General features: G+C 40.9%; 1 protein-coding gene across 7 annotated transcripts in view; it reads right to left on the reverse strand.

Moving 5' to 3' along the window:
* Positions 1-12,015: 12,015 nt before the first annotated feature.
* MTRF1 (mitochondrial translation release factor 1) overlaps positions 12,016-19,188 on the reverse strand; it is an 85,974-nt gene continuing 78,801 nt past the window's right edge. For 4 of the 7 annotated variants that reach the window (XM_025364632.1, XM_025364630.1, XM_025364629.1 and 1 more), the window contains one exon: positions 12,122-12,868. In XM_025364632.1, the coding sequence (XP_025220417.1) occupies positions 12,755-12,868 (114 nt within the window). In that variant the 3' untranslated portion in view covers positions 12,122-12,754. Of the gene's footprint in view, positions 12,869-16,471; positions 16,577-19,188 lie in introns of all 7 variants that reach the window. The other 3 variants (XM_025364625.1, XM_025364631.1, XM_025364627.1) reach the window with 2 other exon arrangements.

Consider the following 19,188-nt stretch of genomic DNA (forward strand, 5'->3'; position numbering starts at 1 on the left):
CTCAGGCAGACATTTTACGAAGGGGCTGGAGGGCATTCTAGGGACACAGCCTCATGCTGCTAGGTTCCATGCTAGAGTTTGGTCAAGTCTCTTAGTGCAGAGGTTTGTATGCAGTTGTCATGTGCCAAGAGTTCTGCAGTTCTCAAAACTTAGTATCACTAATAGAGGAACTTCTTGATGTGATGCAATTTGAATTTCACATCACCTATAAGATAGTCTTGCCAGGTGCGTTTAATCTGAATTTCATTAGTCTTAAACTTAATTTTACTTTATAGGACCTATGTAGTTTGGATATTTGTCCCCACAAATCTCATGTCGAAATGTAATCCCCAGTGTTAAAGGTGGAGCCTGGTGGGAGGTGCTTGGGTCATGGGGGCAAATCCTGCATGGCTTGGTGCTTTTTTTTTTTTTTTCTTTTTGAGATGGAGTTTCACTCTTGTTGCCCAGGCTGGAGTGCAATGGCGCGATCTCAGCTCACTGCAACCTCCGCCTCCCGGGTTCAAGCAATTCTCCTGCCTCAGCCTCCCGAGTAGCTGGGATTACAGGCATGCGCCACCACACCTGGCTAATTTTGTATTTTTAGTAGAGATGGGGTTTCTCCATTTTGGTCAGGCTGGTCTCGAATTCCTGACCTCAGGTGATTCACCCGCCTCGACCTCTCAAAGTGCTGGGATTACAGGTGTGAGCCATCACGCCCAGCCAACTTGGTGCTGTCTTTGCAACAGTGAGTTCTCAGGAGATCTAGTTGTTTAAAACTATGTGGCATCCCTTCCCCTGCCTCTTGCTTTTCAGATGTCCCTGTTTCTGCTTCACCTCTGCCATGAGTAAAAGCTCTCTGAGGCCTCCCAAGAAGAAAAGCAGATGCCAGTGGCATCCTTTTACAGCCTGCAGATCTGTGAGCTAGTTAAACATCTTTTCTTTATAAATTACTCAGCCTCAGGTATTTCCTTATAGCAATACAAAAACAGCCTAATACAAGTATATTGATTTAACCAAATACATTAAATTAAGTGGATGGATGAAAGCTACCAATATCATAAGGAAATAGCCAGACAAATCCACAATATAGGTCATTCTACAGAACAACTTTGTTGGACTCCAAAAAGTCAATGTCATGTGAGAAAAAAAGGTACGGAGATGTTATGCTTTGAATGTGTCCCCCAAATTTCATGTGTTGGAAACCTAATTCCCAAATTCATCTGTGGATGCATTTGGAGGTAGGGTGTTTGAGGGGTAATTGGGATTAGATAAGGTTATCAGGTTGGGATCCCCATGATGGGACTGGTGGCTTTATATGAAGAGGAAGAGAGACCTGAGCTACAGGAGAACCTGAGCTGTTCTCTATATGATACCATCTTCCACCATGTTGTGACACAGCAGGAAGGCCCTCGCCAGATGCCAGTGCCATTCCCTTCAACTTTCCAGCCTGCAGAACTATAAGAAATAATGTGTTTTCATAAATTACCCATTCTCAGGTAGTCTGTTATAGTAATAGAAAACAGACTAAGACAGGGCATTAATCTAGAATCTAAACAGAGACATTCAAATGCCATGTGTGAATCTTAGTTGGATCCTGAATTAGACAAAACAAAAACAGCTAAAAAAAGACATATTGGGGGAAAACTGAAGAAAGTTTAATATGTAAGAGCTATTAGGTCTATTATATGATTGTTAATTTTATTAGGTGTGATAATGGAGTTGGTTTTGTAGGAGAATGTCCTTATTCTTAGGAGATGCATTCTGAAATATTTTGCTGAGGTTTGCAATGAACTATTCAATCATCCAACCACCACCACAGAAGTGTGTGTGTATGCTGACGGAAAAAAGCCAAATGCAGCAAAATGGGAATAGTAGTTGAATCTAGAGTATACAGTGTTGATTGAAATATTAATTTTAAATTTTTGTGGGTACATAGTATCACTAATACTTATATATATATATTTATGGGGCACATGACATATTTTGATACACACATGCAATGCATAATAATCACATCAGGGTAAATGGGATATCCATCGCCTCAAGCACTTATCCTTCATGTTACAATCCAATTATACTATTATAGTTATTTTTAAATTTACAATTATTATTGACTACAGTCACTCTGTTTTGCTATCAAATACTATTTCTTATTCATTCTATTTTTTGTACCCATTAACCATCCCCACTCACTCACCTAACCCCCACTACCCTTCCCAGGTAATTATCCTTCTATCTCCATGAGTTCAATTGTTTTAATTTTTAGCTCCCGTAAGTAAGTGAGAACATGTTAAGTTTGTCTCTGTGCCTGGCTTATTTCACTTAAACTAATGATCTCCAGTTCCATCCATACTGTTGCAGATGACTGAATCTCATTCTTTTTTATGGCTGAATACACCATTGTGTATGTGTACCACATTTTCTTTGTCCATTCAGCTGTTGATGGACACTTTGGACACTGTTCTCCATAGTGGTTGTACAATTTACATTCCCACCAACAGTGTACAAGGGTTCCCTTTTCTCCACATTCTCACCAGCATTTGTTATTGCCTGTCTTTTGGATAAAAGCCATTTTAACTGGGGTGAGATATTTCACTGTAGTTTTGTTTTGTATTTCTGATGATCAATGATGTTGAGCACTTTGTCATATACCTGTTTGCTATTTATATGTCTTCTTTTGAGAAAAGTCTATTCAGATCTTTTGCCCATTTTTAAATTAGACTATTCAATTTTTTCCTATAGAGCTCCTTATATATTCTGGTTATTAATCCCTTGTCAGATGCATATTTTGCAAATATTTTCTCCCATTCTGTGGGTTGTCTCTTCACTTTGTTGATTGTTTCCTTTGCTTTGCAGAAGCTTTTTAACTTGATATAATTCCATTTATCAGTTTTTGCTTTGGTTGCCTGTGCTTATGGGGTATTACTCAATAAATCTTTGCCCACTCCTATGTCCTGGAGAGTTTCCCCAATGTTTTCTTTTACTAGTTTCATAGCTTGAGGTCTTAGGTTTAAGCCTTTAATCCATTTTGATCTGAATTTTGTACATGATGACAGGTAGGAGTCTAGTTTCATTCTTCTGCATATGGATATCCAGTTTTCCCAGCACTGTTTATCGAAGAGACTGTCTTTTCCCCAGTGCATGTTCTTGGTACCATTGCCAAAAATAAGTTCACTATAGATGTATGGATTTGTTTCTGGGTTCTCTATTCTGTTCCATTGGTCTGTGTGTCTACTTTTATGCCAGTACCATGCTGTTTTGGTTACTATTGCTCTCTAATATAATTTGAAGCCAGGTAATGTAATTCCTCTTTGGCTATTATGGGTCTTTTGTAGTTCTATGTGTTTAGAATTGCTTTTTCTATTTCTGTGAAGAATGTCACTGGTATTATGATAGGGATTGCATCGAATCTGTAGATTGCTTTGGGTAGTATGGCCATTTTAACAATATTAATTCTTTCAATCTATGAACATGGAATATGTTTCCATTTTTTGGTGTCCTCTTCAATTTCTTTCATCAGTGTTTTATAGTTCTCATTATACAGATCTTTTACTGCTTTGGTTAATTCCAAGATATTTTATTTTATTTGTAGACATTATAAATTGGATTACTTTCTTGATTTCTTTTTCAGATTGTTCACTGTGGCATTCTTCACAGAAATAGAAAAAACAAATGCTACTGATTTTGTATCCTGCAACTTTACTGAATTTTTTTTTATCAGTTCTAATAATTTTTTGGTGGAGTCTTTACATTTTTCCATATATAAAATCATACCTGCAAACAAGGACAATTTGATGTCTCCCTTTCTAATTTGGATGCCCTTTATTTCTTTCTCTTGTCTGATTGCTCTAGCCAGGACCTCCAGTACTATGTCAAACAGTGGTGACAGTGGACATCCTTGTTGTGCTCCAGATCTTAGAGGAAAGACTTTCAGTTTTTCCCCATTGAGTATGATACTAGCTGTGGGTCTGTCATACATGGCTTTCATTATGTTGAGGTATGTTCCTTCTGTACCCAGTTTTCTGAGGGCTTTTTTTTTTTTTAACATGAAGGGATGTTGAATTTTATTAATGCTTTTTCAGCACTAATTGAAATGATCATATGGTTTTTGTCCTCCATTCTGTTAATATGATGTATTACATTGATTGATTTGCATATGTTGGACTATCCTTGAATTCTTGGGACAAATCTCACTTGGTCATGATGAATGATTCTTAAAAATGTGTTGCTGGCCGGGCATGGTGGCTCACGCGTGTAATCCTAGCACTTTGGAAGGCCGAGGCGAGCAGATCACAAGGTCGGGAGATCGAGACCACCCTAGCTAACACGGTGAAACCCCGTCTCTACTAAAAATACAAAAATTATCCGAGTGTGGTGGCAGGCGCCTGTAGTCCCAGCTGCTCAGGAGGCTAAGGCAAGAGAATGGCGTGAACCCTGGAGGTGGAGCTTGCAGTGAGCCGAGATCACGCCACTACACTCCAACCTAGACGAAAGTGTGAGACTCCATCTCAAAAAAACAAAACAAAACAAAACAAGCAAAACAAAAAATGTGTTGCTGAATCCAGTTTGTTAGTATCTTGTTGAGGATGTTTGCATCAATATTCATCAGGGATATTGACCTGTAGTTTTGTTTTTTTTTTAAATGTGTCTTTGTCTGATTTTGTTATCAGGGTAATACTGGCCTCACAGAATGAGTTTGGAAGTATTCCCTCCTCCTCTGTTTTTCAGAATTGTTTGAATAGAATTGGTGTCCATTTTTAAATGTCTGGTAGAATTCAGCAGTGAAGCCATCAGATGCCAGGCTTTTCTTTACTGGGAGACTTTTTTTTTTTTTTTTAACAGTTTTGATCTTGTTACTTGTTATCAGTCTGTTCAGGGTTTGGATTTCTTCATGGTTCAATCTTGGTAGGTTGTATGTGTCTAAGAATTTATCCATTTCCTCTAAATTTTCCAACTTACTGGAATATAGTTGCTTATAGTAGCCAGTAATGATCCTTTGAATTTCTGCAGTATCAGTTGTAATGTTATCATTTTAATCTCTGATTTTATCTATCTGTGTCTTCTCTCTTTTGTCTTAGTCTGGCTAAAGGTTTGTGAATTTTATCTTTTCAAAAAACCAACATTTCATTTCATTGATCTTTTGTATTGTTTTCTTCATTTCAACTTCATTTATTTGTGCTCTAATTTTTATTATTTCTTTTCTTCTACTAATTTTGGGTTTGGTTTGCTCTTGCTTTTCTAGTTCTTTAAGATGTACCACTACGTTATTTATTTGAAGTTTTTCTTTTTTTATGGTGTAGGTACTTGTAGCTATAAATTTCCCTTTTAGTACTGTTTTCACTGTATCCTATAGGATTTGGTATGTTGTGTTTCCATTATCATTTGTTTCAATAAATTTTTCAATTGCTTTCTTAATTTCTTCATTGACTCACTGGTCATTCAGAAGCATATTAATTTCCATGCATTTGTATAGTTTCCAAAATTCCTCATTATTGATTTCCAGTCTTATTCCATTGAGGTAAGATGCTTGATTTTGTTTAACTTCTTTTTGAATGTTTTAAGACTTGTTTTGTGACCTAACATATGGTCTATCCTTGAGAATAATCCATGTGCTGAGGAAAAGAATGTCTATTCTTCAGCCATTGTATGAAAGACTCTGTAAATATAATTAGTTCCATTTGTTTCTAAATGAATCAAGCAGAAATTCTAGAGTTGAAAAATGCAACTGACATACTGAAGCATTATGTCTGATGTTTGTTGGTTTTCTGTCTGGAAGATTCGTCTAATGCTTAAAGTGGGGTGTTAGTCTCCAGCTATTATGGTATTGATGTCTATCTCTCTTAAAATTTTTTTTCCTTTGTAGAGACAGGGTCTTGCTATATTGCCCAGGCTGTTCTTGAAATCCTGGGCTCAAGTGATCTTCCTGCCATGGTCTCCCAAAGTGTTAGGATTACACACCATGTCCATCCTCTATCTCTTGTTTTAGCTCTAATAATATTTGCTCTATATGTGTGGGTGCTCCAGTGTTGGATGCATATAGATTTACAATCATCATGTCCTCTTGCTGAACTGACCCCTTTCTTTATCATTATATAACCTTCTTTGTCTCTTCTTGTAGTTTTTTTCTTGAAATCTATTTTGTCTGATGTAACTATTCATGCTGGGTTTTTTTGTTTTTTTTTTTTTTTTGAGATGGAATCTCACTCTGTTGCCCAGGCTGGAGTGCAGTGGCGTGATCTCGGCTCACTGCAAGCTCCGCCTCCTGGGTTCATGCCATTCTTCTGCCTCAGCCTCCTGAGTAGCTGGGACTACAGGCACCTGCCACCATGCCTGGCTAATTTTTTGTATTTTTAGTAGCGACTGGGTTTCACAGTGTTAGCGAAGATGGTCTCAATCTCCTGACCTTGTGATCCCCCAGCCTCGGCCTCCCGAAGTGCTGGGATTACAGGCGTGAGCCACCACGCCCAGCCTATTCATGCTTTTTTTTGTTTCAACTGGCATGAGATATGTTTTTCCATCCATTTATTTTCAGTCTATATGTATCTTTATAGGTGAAAAATGCTTCTTGTAGGCAACAGATCATTGGGTCTTATTTTTTCATCCATTTAGCCACTCTACATCTTTTTGTTGGAGAGTTTAGGCCATTTACATTTAATGTTATTATTAATAAGGACTTACTTCTGCCATTTTGTGATTTGTTTTCTGGTTGTTTTGTGGTCTTCCCTTCTTTCTTTCCTTCTTTCCTGTCTTCCTTCACTTTTTAACTTTTTTTGTTTCTCTTTATGTCTTACTGCACTATGTCTTGAAACGTTGTAGTTATTATTTTTGACTGCTTCATCATTTAGTCTTTCTACTTAAGAGTAACTTACAACCCACAACTACAGTATTATAATATTCTGTGTTTTCCAATGTGTTTACTATTGCCAGTGAAATTTATACCTTCAGATGATTTTTTTTTTTTTTTTTTTGAGACAGAGTTTCACTCTTGTTGCCTAGGCTATAGTGCAATGGCACAATCTTGGCTCACCACAACCTCCACCTCCTGGGTTCAGGCGATTCTCCTGCCTCAGCCTCCCGAATAGCTGGGATTACAGGCATGTGCTACCACGCCTGGCTAATTTTGTATTTTTTTAGTAGAGACGGGGTTTCTCCATGTTGATTAGGCTGGTCTTGAACTCCTGACCTCAGGTGATCCACCCACCTTGGCCTCTCAAAGTGCTGGGATTACAGGTATGAACCACCGTGCCTGGCCCCAGATTATTTCTTATTGCTCATTAACCTCCTTTTCTTTCAGATTGAAGGATTCCCTTTAGCTTTTTTTTTAGGACAGGTCTGGTGTTGATGAAATCGCTCAGCTTTTGTTTTTCTGTCTTTATTTTTCCTTCATGCTTGAAGGATATTTTTGCTGGACATACTATTCTAGAGTAAAAGATTTTTCCTTCAGCACTTTATATATGTCATGCCACTCTCTCTCTGGTCTGTACAGTTTCCACTGAAAAGTCTGCTGCCAGACATACTGGAGCTCCACTGTATGTTGTTTCTTTTCTCTTGCTGCTTTTAGGATCCTTTCTTTATCCTTGAGCTTTGGAAGTTTTGTTATTAAATGCTTTGAGGTAGTCTTCTTTGGGTTAGATTGGCGTGGTGTTCTGTAGCCTTTTTGTACTTGAATATTGGTTATCTTCCTCTAGATTTGGGAAGTTCTGTGATATTATCACTTTGAAGAAACTTTCTACCCTCATCTCTTTCTCTATCTCCTCCTTAAGGTCAATCATTCCTAAGATTTGCCCTTTTCAGGCTATTTTCTAGATCTTATAGATGTGCTTCATTGTTTCTTTTTTCCTCTCCTCTGTGTATTTTTTTTTCTGTCTCTGTATGTGTGTGTGTGTGTGTGACAGTTTCACTCTTGTTGCCCAGGCTGGAGTGCAGTGTTGTGATCTTGGCTTACTGCAACCTCTGCCTCCCAGGTTCAAGTGATTCTCCTGCCTCAGCCTCCCAAGTAGCTGGGATTACAGGCATGCACCACTACACCCGGCTAATTTTTGTATTTTTAGTAGAGGCAGGGTTTCACCATGTTGGTCAGTCTGGTCTTGAACTCCTGACTGCAGGTGACCCACCCACCTTGGCCTCCCAAAGTGCTGGGATTATAGGTGTGAGCTACAGCGCTCAGCCTCCTCTGTGTATTTTCAGATAGATTGTTATCAATCTCAGTAATTCTTCTGTTTGTTCAATTCTGCTATTAAGGGACTGGACTCTGATGCATTCTTCAGTATGTCAGTTGCATTTTTCTACTCTAGAATTTCTGCTTTTTAATTATTTCAATCTCTTTGTTAAGTTTATATCATAGAATTCTGAAATCCTTCTCTGTTATCTCAAATTTCTTTGAGTTTCCTCAAAACAGCTATTTTGAATTCTCTGTCTGAAAGGTCACATCTCTGTTTCTTTGGGATTGGTCCCTGGTGCCTTATTTAGTTCATTTGTTGAGGTCATGTTTTCCTGGCTGGTGTTGATGCTTGTAGATGTTTGGGCAATAAAGAGTTAGGAATTTATTATAGTCTTTGCAATCTGGGCTTTGCAATCTGTGCCTGCCCTTCTTGAGAAGGTTTTCCAGGTAGACAGAGGGACTAGGGCCCCAAGCTCAGTAATGCTATGGTTCTTGCAGACTCATAGAGGTCCCACCTTGGTGGTCTTGGATAAGATTAGGAAGAATTCTCCGGATTACCAGGCAGAAACTCTTGTTTTCTTTCTTATTTTCTCCCAAACAAAGTCTCTCTGTGCTGAGCTGCTGGAACTGAGGTGATGCAAACACCCATGTGGCCACCACCAGTGGAACTGCCCTGAGGCAGACCTGAAACCAGCATAGCACTGGGTCTTGCCCAAAGCCCATTGTAACCACCACCTGGTTACTGCCTATGTTTGCACAGGCCGTAAGGCTCTACAATAAGCAGGCAGTGAAGCCAGCCAGGCTTGTGTCCTTCTCTTCAGGATGGTGAATTCTCCCAGGCCCCAGGCAGGTCCAGAGATGCTGTCTGGGAACCAGGGATTGCAGTAAAAACCTTACAAATCTACCTTGTGTCTTATTCTACTGTGACTAAGCTGGCACCCAAACCACAAGACAAAATCCTTCACACTCTTCCCTCCCCTTTCCACAGGCAGAGGGGCCTTTCCCTGTGGCCACCACCACCACTGACCCATGGCGAGTTCTGTCAGACCACCACCAATGTTCACTTACGGCCCAAGGGCTCTTCAGTCAGCTGTGACAAATGTTGCCAGGCCTGGAACTCACCCTTCAGGGTAGTGAACTCCCCTCTGGCACAGTGCAGGTCCAGAAATGCTATCGAAGAGCCTGGACCTGGGTACCCCAAGAGCCCGTTGGTGCTCTACACCACTATGGCCAAGCTGATACCCGAAGCTGGCATGTCTGAGTCTCACTCAAGACCCACAGCATACTGTCTGTGAGTCACTGTTGGCTACTCAGGGCCCATGGGCTCTTTAGTCGGCAGGTGATGAAACCTGCAAGACTGAGTACCTCCCTTCAAGGCAGAGGGTTCCTTTCTGGCCCAGGGTGTGTCTAGAAATGTTGTCTGAGAGCTAGGGCCTGGGATGGGGGCCTCACGATTCTGCCAGGTGCCCTGTCCTTTTGTGGTTGAGCTGGTATCCAAGACGCAAGACAAAGTCCTTACTCTTCCCTCTCCTCTCCTCAAGCAGAAGGAAGGAGTCGCTTTCGTTGCCGTAAGCTGCACTGCCTGGGGTTGGGGGAGGGGTGGCACAAGCACTTCCTTAGCCACCCAACTGGTGTCCCATGTCCACTGGCTCTGCACTCAGCACAGAAGAAGGATTTACCTAGGAACTGCAGTCCTTGTGGCCTAGACTGCCTTTCAAGTTTATTTAGGACCTTAGAACACTTTAGCGCACAGTGTTGAGGCTTGCTGAAACTCAAGTTCTGACTGCTGGGATGGACAATTCCCCTCTGGCTAGGGTTGGTCTAGATGCTCCCTCTGTGGATGGGCATCTGCTGAGTTTAACTCAGTTTTGCTTTCTGCTGTGATCAGGCAGCACTGAGTTCAACGCAGGGTCCCACAATTGCTGTGCTTTCCGTCTCTCAAGGGCACAGCACCTGCTGCTGCTAGGGGAACGGGGGAGGAGCAGCGTTACCAATTCAAGACCATCTTTCCTACCTTCTTTCAGTGATATGAAGTTAAAATCAGGCACTGTGATTGCTTACCTGATTTTTGGTTCTTATAAAGGTGCTTTTTGTATGTGTAAATAGTTGTTAAATCAGTGTTGCTGCGTTGGGGGATGATTGGTAAAGGCTTCTACATTCAGCCATCTTGCTCAGGCCTCTCCTGATTGAACTATTTCTTAAAAATTATTGTGGCTGGGCACAAAGGCTCACGTGTGTAATCCCAGCACTTTGAAAGGCTGAGGCAGGAGGATCACTTAAGGCCAAGAGTTCAAGACCAGCCTGCATAACATAGCAAGACCCCATCTCTACAACAATAAAAAAATATCTGGGCATGATGGTGCCTGCCTGTAGTCCCAGCTACTTGGGAGGCTAAGGTGAGAGGATTGCTTGAGCTCAGAAGTTCAAGGTTGCAGTGAGCTATGATCATGCCACTGCACTCCAGCCTGGGCAAGAGTGACACTATATCTCTAAAAAAATAATTTGGCTGGGCGCGGTGGCTCACACCTGTAATCCCAGCACTCTGGGAGGCTAAGGTGGGTGGATCACGAGGTCAGGAGTTCAAGACCAGCCTGGCCAAGATGGTGAACCCTCATCTCTACTAAAAATACAAAATTAACTGGGTGTGGTGGCACGCACCTGTAATCCCAGCTATTCGGGAGGCTGAGGCAGAGAATTTTTTTTTTTTTTTGAGACGGAGTCTTGCTCTGTCTCTCAGGCTGGAGTACAGTGGCATGATCTTGGCTCACTGTAACCTCTGCCTCCCAGGTTCAAGTGATTCTCCTGCCTCAGCCTCCCTAGTAGCTGGGACTACAGGTGTGTGCTGCCACACCCGGCTGACTTTTTGTATTTTTTTTTTAGTAGAGATGGGGTTTCATCTGTTAGCCAGGATAGTATCGATCTCCTGACTGCGTGAGCCACCCGCCTCAGCCTCCCAAAAGTGCTGGGATTACAGGTGTGAGTCACCGTGCCTGGTGCAGAGAATTTCTTAAACCTGGGAGGCGGAGGTTGCAGTGAGCCGAGATTGTGCCACTGCCCTCCAGCCTGGGCGACAGAGAGAGACTCCATCTCAAAAATAAATAAATAATTTATTTTAGACTTTTCATTATGCTTGAATATTTTCAAAATAAAAATTAGGGAAAACATTTCTCTCTAATGTATACACCTAAACAATTCCACTGGCCTTAAAACTCTAGCTAGTCTTTCTTGGCATATAAATTCTTCTCTGAGGGGTATCTAAAATAATAAATTCCTCTCTTTTTATTTTATTTTTTAAAATTTTTTGAGATGGAGTCTTGGTCTGTTGCCCAGGCTGGAGTGCAGTGGAGTGATTTCAGCTCACTGCAACCCCCGCCTCCTGGGTTCAAGTGATTCTCCTGCTTCAGCCTCCTGATTAGCTGGGATTACAGGCACCTGCTACCATGCCTAGCTAATTTTTGTATTTTTGTTTAGATGGGGTTTCACCATGTTGACCAGGCTGGTCTTGAACTCCTGACCTCAGGTCATCTACCCACCTCGGCCTCCCAAAGTGCTGGGATTACAGGCATGAGCCACCATGCCCAGCCATTATTCTCTTTTTAACTTGAAACTTCTTCAGAACAATTACTAAATACATTATGCCACTTTGTATTAGTTGGTGATTTACATGTTTAAATCCTTCAGTCAACTGCAAGCTCTTTAACGTAAGGACTGGGTTTTATATAATGCTGCACAAAACTGATCTCAGTGTATTACTCATATTACACCACGTCTGTTGATGCTCATTAAGTCAAGTCAGCAAACAGTAACTTTTTTACTCCAGCTTGCCAGGAGTAAAAAAAAAAAAAAAAAAAAAGAAATGGAAGTCAAGCAGAGAGTCTATTTAAAATATCAGCTTATTGTTTATATAGTGTGGAATTCATACAGCAATCAAAGAGCTTTACAGTCTGTACCTAGATGCTCATGGCTATTGAGTGACTCATATTCTTCATAATTTTTATTTAAAAGTTGAAGTCTAAGTCTTAACTTTAACATGATTAACAGTATTATGTTTTTTCTTTATGTTTTGAATTTTTTTGTAGACATGGGGTCTATTTTGCCCAGGCTAGTATCAAATTCTTGCCTCAAGAAATCTTCCCTTTTGGCCCTTCAAAGCGCTGGGATTACAGGCATAAGCAACCACTGTAGGCCAAAGTACTTTGTCTTTAAATAAAAGGTTTATAAGTAAGCCTGTCATTCATATTTCACTAAATTTTACCATATTTTCCTGAAATAGTAGATGAAAAATATATTTAAATTAATTCATAGATGGCAGGGAAAAAAGGCGTATAAAGAGAACAAGTGACCTGTCCTAAATCACACAATCACTTCTCAATACTTTCTCTTTTCAGTGATGCATGCTTATTTTCTACTTGATGAGTTGGATTTTACAGGAAACCTAAAATAAACCCTTAGGTTAGGAAATGTGACTTCGATTCATTAAAAAACATATATTTATGTGTAATGTGTTCTTATAGCTGTAATTTACAAATATTCATAAAGATTTCCAAACCTCAGTCTGCCTCTTGATATAGGTCCATTTCATTTATATAATCATAATTAATAATAAGTCAGTATTTATTTTGCTGATTTAAGGTGTTCATCCAAAAGTTCAACAACGGCTTCTTCATCTGCTGATTGAAGCAGTCTCTGAATTAGCTGATCCAGGCCCTTCCCACCACACAAAAATTCCTGGTAAAAGAGAGAGCTATTAAGAGAGAGCTATTATGATGATTAGAAATATAAGCAAAGACTTTAGTGTTTATTTCATTTCTTTGCAGTCATTATTAATAACAATAAAGCACTACTGATGTTCTACAATACAATGAACACAATTGCTAACTTGGGAAGATCCCCACTCTGTAGAAGAATTCAGTTAGCATTTTATTTTAAAATAAATCTTCTGAGATTTGGATTTTCCTAACAACTCCGGAGACAACAAAACAAAGATATCTAGATGGACTTTTGAAATTGACCACCTCCCTCCCTTTAAAATTCCATTGATTGGCTTTTATGACAACACCATTCTAGGCCCTCAAACCATCTTTGGGAGAATAGGTTTGCTGAATTCTTTCTCTTATTGTACCCTAAAAACAATTGCTTTTATTCTTGTCCTGAACATTCTACCCTTTTCACTCACATTATCTTATTTCCCAAAGGAAAAAGACTGAAAGGTCTCAATTCCACAAGCATTTTGTTCCACAAGCATTTTGTGCATTAACGCGCATACTGCTCCTTGCCAGCTCCTCCGGGGAGGCTGAGAGAAAGCCTCCCCTGACCATTCCAGCTTACCCTTCGGCTAATCCTCTAAGTTTAGATTATTTCATCTGTAAGTGGTTTATGACAGTTTTTTATTTTTAAACCAAAAACACGGTGACCTAGAAGTCCTGTGTAACTGAAAAATATTTTTGTTGAAATATTGAGGGGTGAAGTGTCTTTGAGGTCTGCAGTTTGCTTTCAAATGGTTCAAGAACAACATGGGTTTATAGAGACAGAGATGGTGGGGGAAAGAGAAGGAAAATACAGTAAAATATTAACAACTGTTGAATCTAGGTATAGTCTGTATTGTGTTGACTGACCTAATCTTTTTTTTTTTGAGACCGGCTCTTGCTGTGTCGCCCAGGCTGGAGTGTAGTGGTGTGATCTCGGCTCACTCACTGCAACCTCTGCCTCCTGGGCTCAAGTAATTCTCCCACCTTAGCTTCCTGGGTAGCTGGGACTACAGGCACATGCTACACACCCAGCTAAATTTTTTTTTTTTTTATTTTTTGTAGAGATAGGATTTTGCCATGTTGCCCAGGATGGTCTCCTGAGCTCAAGCGATCCTCCCACCTCTGCCTCTCAAAGTGCTGGGATTGCAGGTGTGAGCCACTGTGCCCAGCTGACCCAATCTTTAAACATTATGTAAACTTGAAAAATTTTGAAATAAAAAGTTGAGAAAAAAATTTTCATGTTTACCACTAAATAACTCCACTGGGTGAAAACTGTTTTCAGTTGACTTCCCTGAAGTCTTCTCTACAGTTCTCTGAAAAATGACTAAATTAATGACTTCAAGAACTTTTCCTGTATAACAGAAATTCTGTGTAGTAAAGTTGTTGGGATTAATGAATTTGTACATTGCCATTTTAGAAATGCTTGGAATTTAGACACTGGCTTAATGAAAATACTTTAATGCTGGCATCTGGAACACAAAACATTTAAAGTTTTGATACAGTTATGAACTAATCTTATAGTTAAGTCTTTCCTGAATGGTCTTAAAGTTGAACTTTAGGTAAGTGTAGACACATATCTCTCAAATTAAGGTAAAGAATATATCTTACTATTTCTGTATTCCCCAAAGTACTAGCAAATAGTAAAACCTCAAACTCTGAAATTAAACAGAAAGCAAAAGCATTATGATATAACTTTAAAATTAAGGTTTATATCATTTTGAGCATAATATGAAATTGCTTTTAAAATCAGTGTGACTAGGCCAGGCACAGTGGTTCATGCCTGTAATCCCAGCACTTTGCGAGGCTGACGCGGACAGATCACCTGAGGTCAGGAGATTGAGACCAGCCTGGCCAACATGGTGAAACCCCATCTCTATGAAAAATACAAAAATTAGCCAGGCGTGGTGGGGGGTGCCTATAGTCCCAGCTACTCAGGAGGCTGAGGCCAGAGAATTGTTTGAACCCGGGAAGCGGAGGTTGCAGTGAGCAGAGATCGCACCACTGCACTCCAGCCTGGGCGACAGAGCAAGACTCTGTCTTTTTTTTTTTTTTTTTTTTTTATTGAGACGGAGTCTTGCTCTGTCGCCCAGGCTAGGGTGCAGTGGCATGATCTCAGCTCACTGCAAGCTCCTCCGCCTCCTGGGTTTATGCCATTCTCCTGCCTCAGCCTCCCGAGTAGCTGGGACTACAGGCGCCCACCACCTCGCCCGGCTAGTTTTTTGTATTTTTTAGTAGAGATGGGGTTTCACCGTGTTAGCCAGGATGGTCTCGATCTCCTGACCTCATGATCCGCCCGTCTCGGCCTCCCAAAGTGCTGGGATTACAGGCTTGAGCCACCGCGCCCAGCCAAGACTCTGTCTTAAAAAAAAAAAAAAAGTGTACCGGGTGCTCACATTATTATAGTATTGCCAAGGTAATCATCTTTGGAACTGATGTAAAAAGGATTATCCCTCTACTGAGAGTCAAACACATTAGATTCAACTGGATTAACCAGAGTACAAGAGATACAAAGGTCAAAGATGAATGAGTCATAGTTCCTAACTTTCAGAGGCTAAGTAGAACAGCTAGACAAATACATAAGCATCACAAAACAATACAAGAAATTAAAAAATGAAGGAGAAGAAAGGAAGGATTGTAAGGAGCCATGAATTTTGACAGGAAGGTGGCATCAGGGAAAGATTCAGGAAGCCAGAAGGTTTGAATTTGGGTTTACAAAAAGAATAGTATTTTCCCGAATAGAAATGAGCAGGGCATTTCCATCAAAAGAATGAGTATTAGAGGCTGGGTGCGGTGGCTCACGCCTCTAATCTCAGCAGTTTGGGAGGCTGAGGCAGGCGGATCACCTGAGGTTGGGAGTTCAAGACCAGCCTGACCAACATACAGAAACCCCATTTCTACTAAAAATACAAAATTAGCCAGGCATGGTGGTGCATGCCTGTAATCCCAGCTATTTGGGAGGCTGAGGCAGGAGAATCGCTTGCACCCAGGAGGTGGAAGTTGCAGTGAGCTGAGATCATGCCACTGCACTGTAGCCTCGGCAACAAGAGGGAAACTGTCTCAAAAAAAAAAAAAAAAAGAATGAGTATTAGGACAGGAAAACTGCTGGATGTGGTGGCTTAGCCTGTAAACCACTTTCGGAGGCCAAGGCGGGTGGATCACTTGAGGCCAGGAGTTCGAGACTAGAATGGCCAACATGGTGAAACTCCTTCTCTACTAAAAACACAGAAAAATTAGCCAGGCATGGTGGTACACACCTGTAATCCCAGCTACTCAGGAGGCTGAGGCAGGAGAATCGCTTGAACCCAGGAAGCAGAGGCTGCAGAGATTGCACCACTGCACTCCAGCCTGGGCAACAGAGTGACAATCTGTCGCAAAAACAAACAAACAAAAACAGGAAAACAAAGTACATTTAAATCTCTAAGGCCAGGGGAAATTTCCAGTGTAACTGGAATATAGAGCAGGAGTTAAGGCTGATGTGAAGAAATCTGCATAAGGACATTGAGAAACAGAATAAAAATGTGAAACAATACATTATATGGTAGTCTATGCTTATTAGCTAGATAAATAAAAGTAAGAAAGTTACCTACAGAGGAAGTCATAATGAGAATACCAGTGATCTCACAGAACCCAAGGATAGGAATGTGGAATGTGCAGGGTCACGAGTACCACCTGCGGAATGAGACTGAGCCTTGGGAATAAATAAATGTAGGGACTCATATCAGGGTTCTTTCTATTTCTCATTTTTGCTTTTCTCTGTGTATCAATTTCATTCTTTTCTCACTGAAGATGCTTTCTCTTGGTGGCTGAAAATGTGGCTTCTAATCTCTTATATGCTTTATATATTACAGTTTCAGCCACCAAGAGAGAGAATAATCCTCTCCATCTCTGATTTTAAAATCCAGGGAAGAAACTCACGGGCTGGGACTTATTTAGGTGTCCACTCCAAAAAAATCCACTTCTGTCCTGGGTCAGGATCACAATCATTTAAGAATGCAGCAGCTCTGTCAAAAACTGTGGATGTGGTACGAAGGGCAAGTTCTAGAATAGGGGAGGAGAGCCAGGCAAAAATTCCAAAGACGCTCACATTCTTTCCTATCTACCCCTTCCATTTGTCCAACAGCTGTGGCCCTGGGGTTAAGATCCTTATCACTTTTCCAGCTTCATCTATGATTTGGTTCCTAAATTATTCACTCTTTTTGTTTTGAGACAGAGTTTCGCTCTGTCTCCCAGGCTGGAGTGCAGTGGCACGATCTTGGCTCACTGCAAGCTCTGCCTCCTGGGTTCACGCCATTCTCCTGCCTCAGCCTCTCAAGTAGCTGGGACTACAGGTGCCCACCACCACGCCCGGCTAATTTTTTTTTTTTTTTTTTTTTTTTGTATTTTTAGTAGAGATGGGGTTTCACCGTGTTACCCAGGATGGTCTCGATCTCCTGACCTCGTGATCCGCCTGCCTCGGCCTCCCAAAGTGCTGGGATTACAGGTGTGAGCCACCGTGCCCAGCCAATTATTCAGTCTTTACTGTCTATAGTCTCTTTACTGTCCTTCACACAGATTTTAATGTTTTACTACAGCTGCCTTTTTTCATGCTGTTTTCGAACTTTCTTCCTTTCACTACTATGGAATGTCTTCTTTCCTTCCAATAGACTAGTTAGTGATTATTAGAGCTTACCAATGTTATTTTCCTTATGACTTCTGAGTCTGGCACGCTAGTTTGGTTAGTGATATATCATTATTTAGGCCAAAGTCAGATATTTTATAACTACAGAAGCCAGTTAGTTACCTTCCCTTTGTTTCACAACCGAATACTATACTATGCACCTATGGGCCCATCTAAAAGATATTACTGGTCATAAGAATGTGGCTGTCTCCGAAAAAATTGTCACTACTACCAGAAAAACAACTGAAAGAACATGGTGTAATTAGAGCAATATGGCCAAACATGTTTGGTTAATACTGTGTGTTTCCTGAGGAAAGGGAAATTAGCAAATATTTTCCTCCTTTTCAATATGGCTACTATGTTCCTATGTAAGATAGCCTTATCCTGCTGAGGAGACGGAGGATGTGGCATAAGACATACAGAAATTGACAAACATAGTAACCTTGTAAAACCAGAACTTTTTTACAAGGTATATTTCCCTTGTAAAACTAGGACTTTGATTTTGAGTATAGAATGGGACAGAGTCAAGTGAAAGAAGCCTTAGGTATCATACGGCACCAAGGAAAAAGATCAAAGCTTTCTGTCTGCTGCCTTTGCCACATAGTCCTTTATGGGACCAGTTCACTTTCTCCTTCAGTGGCAACAAAACAGACATTTTCCTGTGCTTCATCATTAATATATTTATATATTTATGTCAGTGGTCTTTGCTAGATGCGATTTAGACAGGTTAATGTTCGAACAATCTTGACCGAGTCTTTTCCCCAACAGCCTAACTGTAACACCTCAATCTAATGAAGACACATTGTGGTAGGGAGAATTCTAAGATGCCCCCTGGTGTACACACTGTGAATAACTCCCTCTCAGCACAGACAGGACCTGTGAAAATGACAGAGTATCATTCTAGTGCCTAGGTGATGAAGCAGTTGACTTTGAGTTAATCAAAAGGAACATTATCCAGGTCAGCTTGACCTAAACGGGTGAGCCCTTAAAAAGGCCTGAGTCATTCCTGCAAGAAGAAATTCAAAGTGGGAGAGAGTCTCTGGAGGGAGCCACTGGGAAACAACTTCCAACAGTATTTAGGCACTGAAAAGCAGCCTCCCGCTGCCTGCCAGCAAGGGAATGGGGACTTCAGTCCTACAATCCAAGGCAATGGCATTCTGCTGGCAACCACGTAACCTTGGAAGAGGACCCCAAGCTCCAGAAGAGTATGGAGCCTGGCCATGCCTTGATTTCAGCCTTGTGAGATCCTGAGAAGACAACTAAGCTCAGCTGTTCCAGGATTTCTGATCTACAGAAATCATGAGATACTTTAATCATGGGTACCACTTTAAGTTGCTATATTTGTGGTAATTTGTTACCTGGCAATAGAAAACCAATACCCATGTATATATGCAGACTGAATATATGTTCATACATTGTGATTGCATAACGAAGAATTTGGAATTTAGAAAAGATCATTGTTTTGGCCGGGCGCGGTGGCTCAAGCCTGTAATCCCAGCACTTTGGGAGGCCGAGACGGGTGGATCACGAGGTCAGGAGATCGAGACCATCCTGGCTAACACGGTGAAACCCCGTCTCTACTAAAAAATACAAAAAACTAGCCGGGTGAGGTGGCGGGCACCTGTAGTCCCAGCTACTTGGGA

This window comes from Theropithecus gelada, chromosome 17, assembly GCF_003255815.1.
Source record: "Theropithecus gelada isolate Dixy chromosome 17, Tgel_1.0, whole genome shotgun sequence".
In the NCBI taxonomy this organism is placed as follows: domain Eukaryota; kingdom Metazoa; phylum Chordata; class Mammalia; order Primates; family Cercopithecidae; genus Theropithecus; species Theropithecus gelada.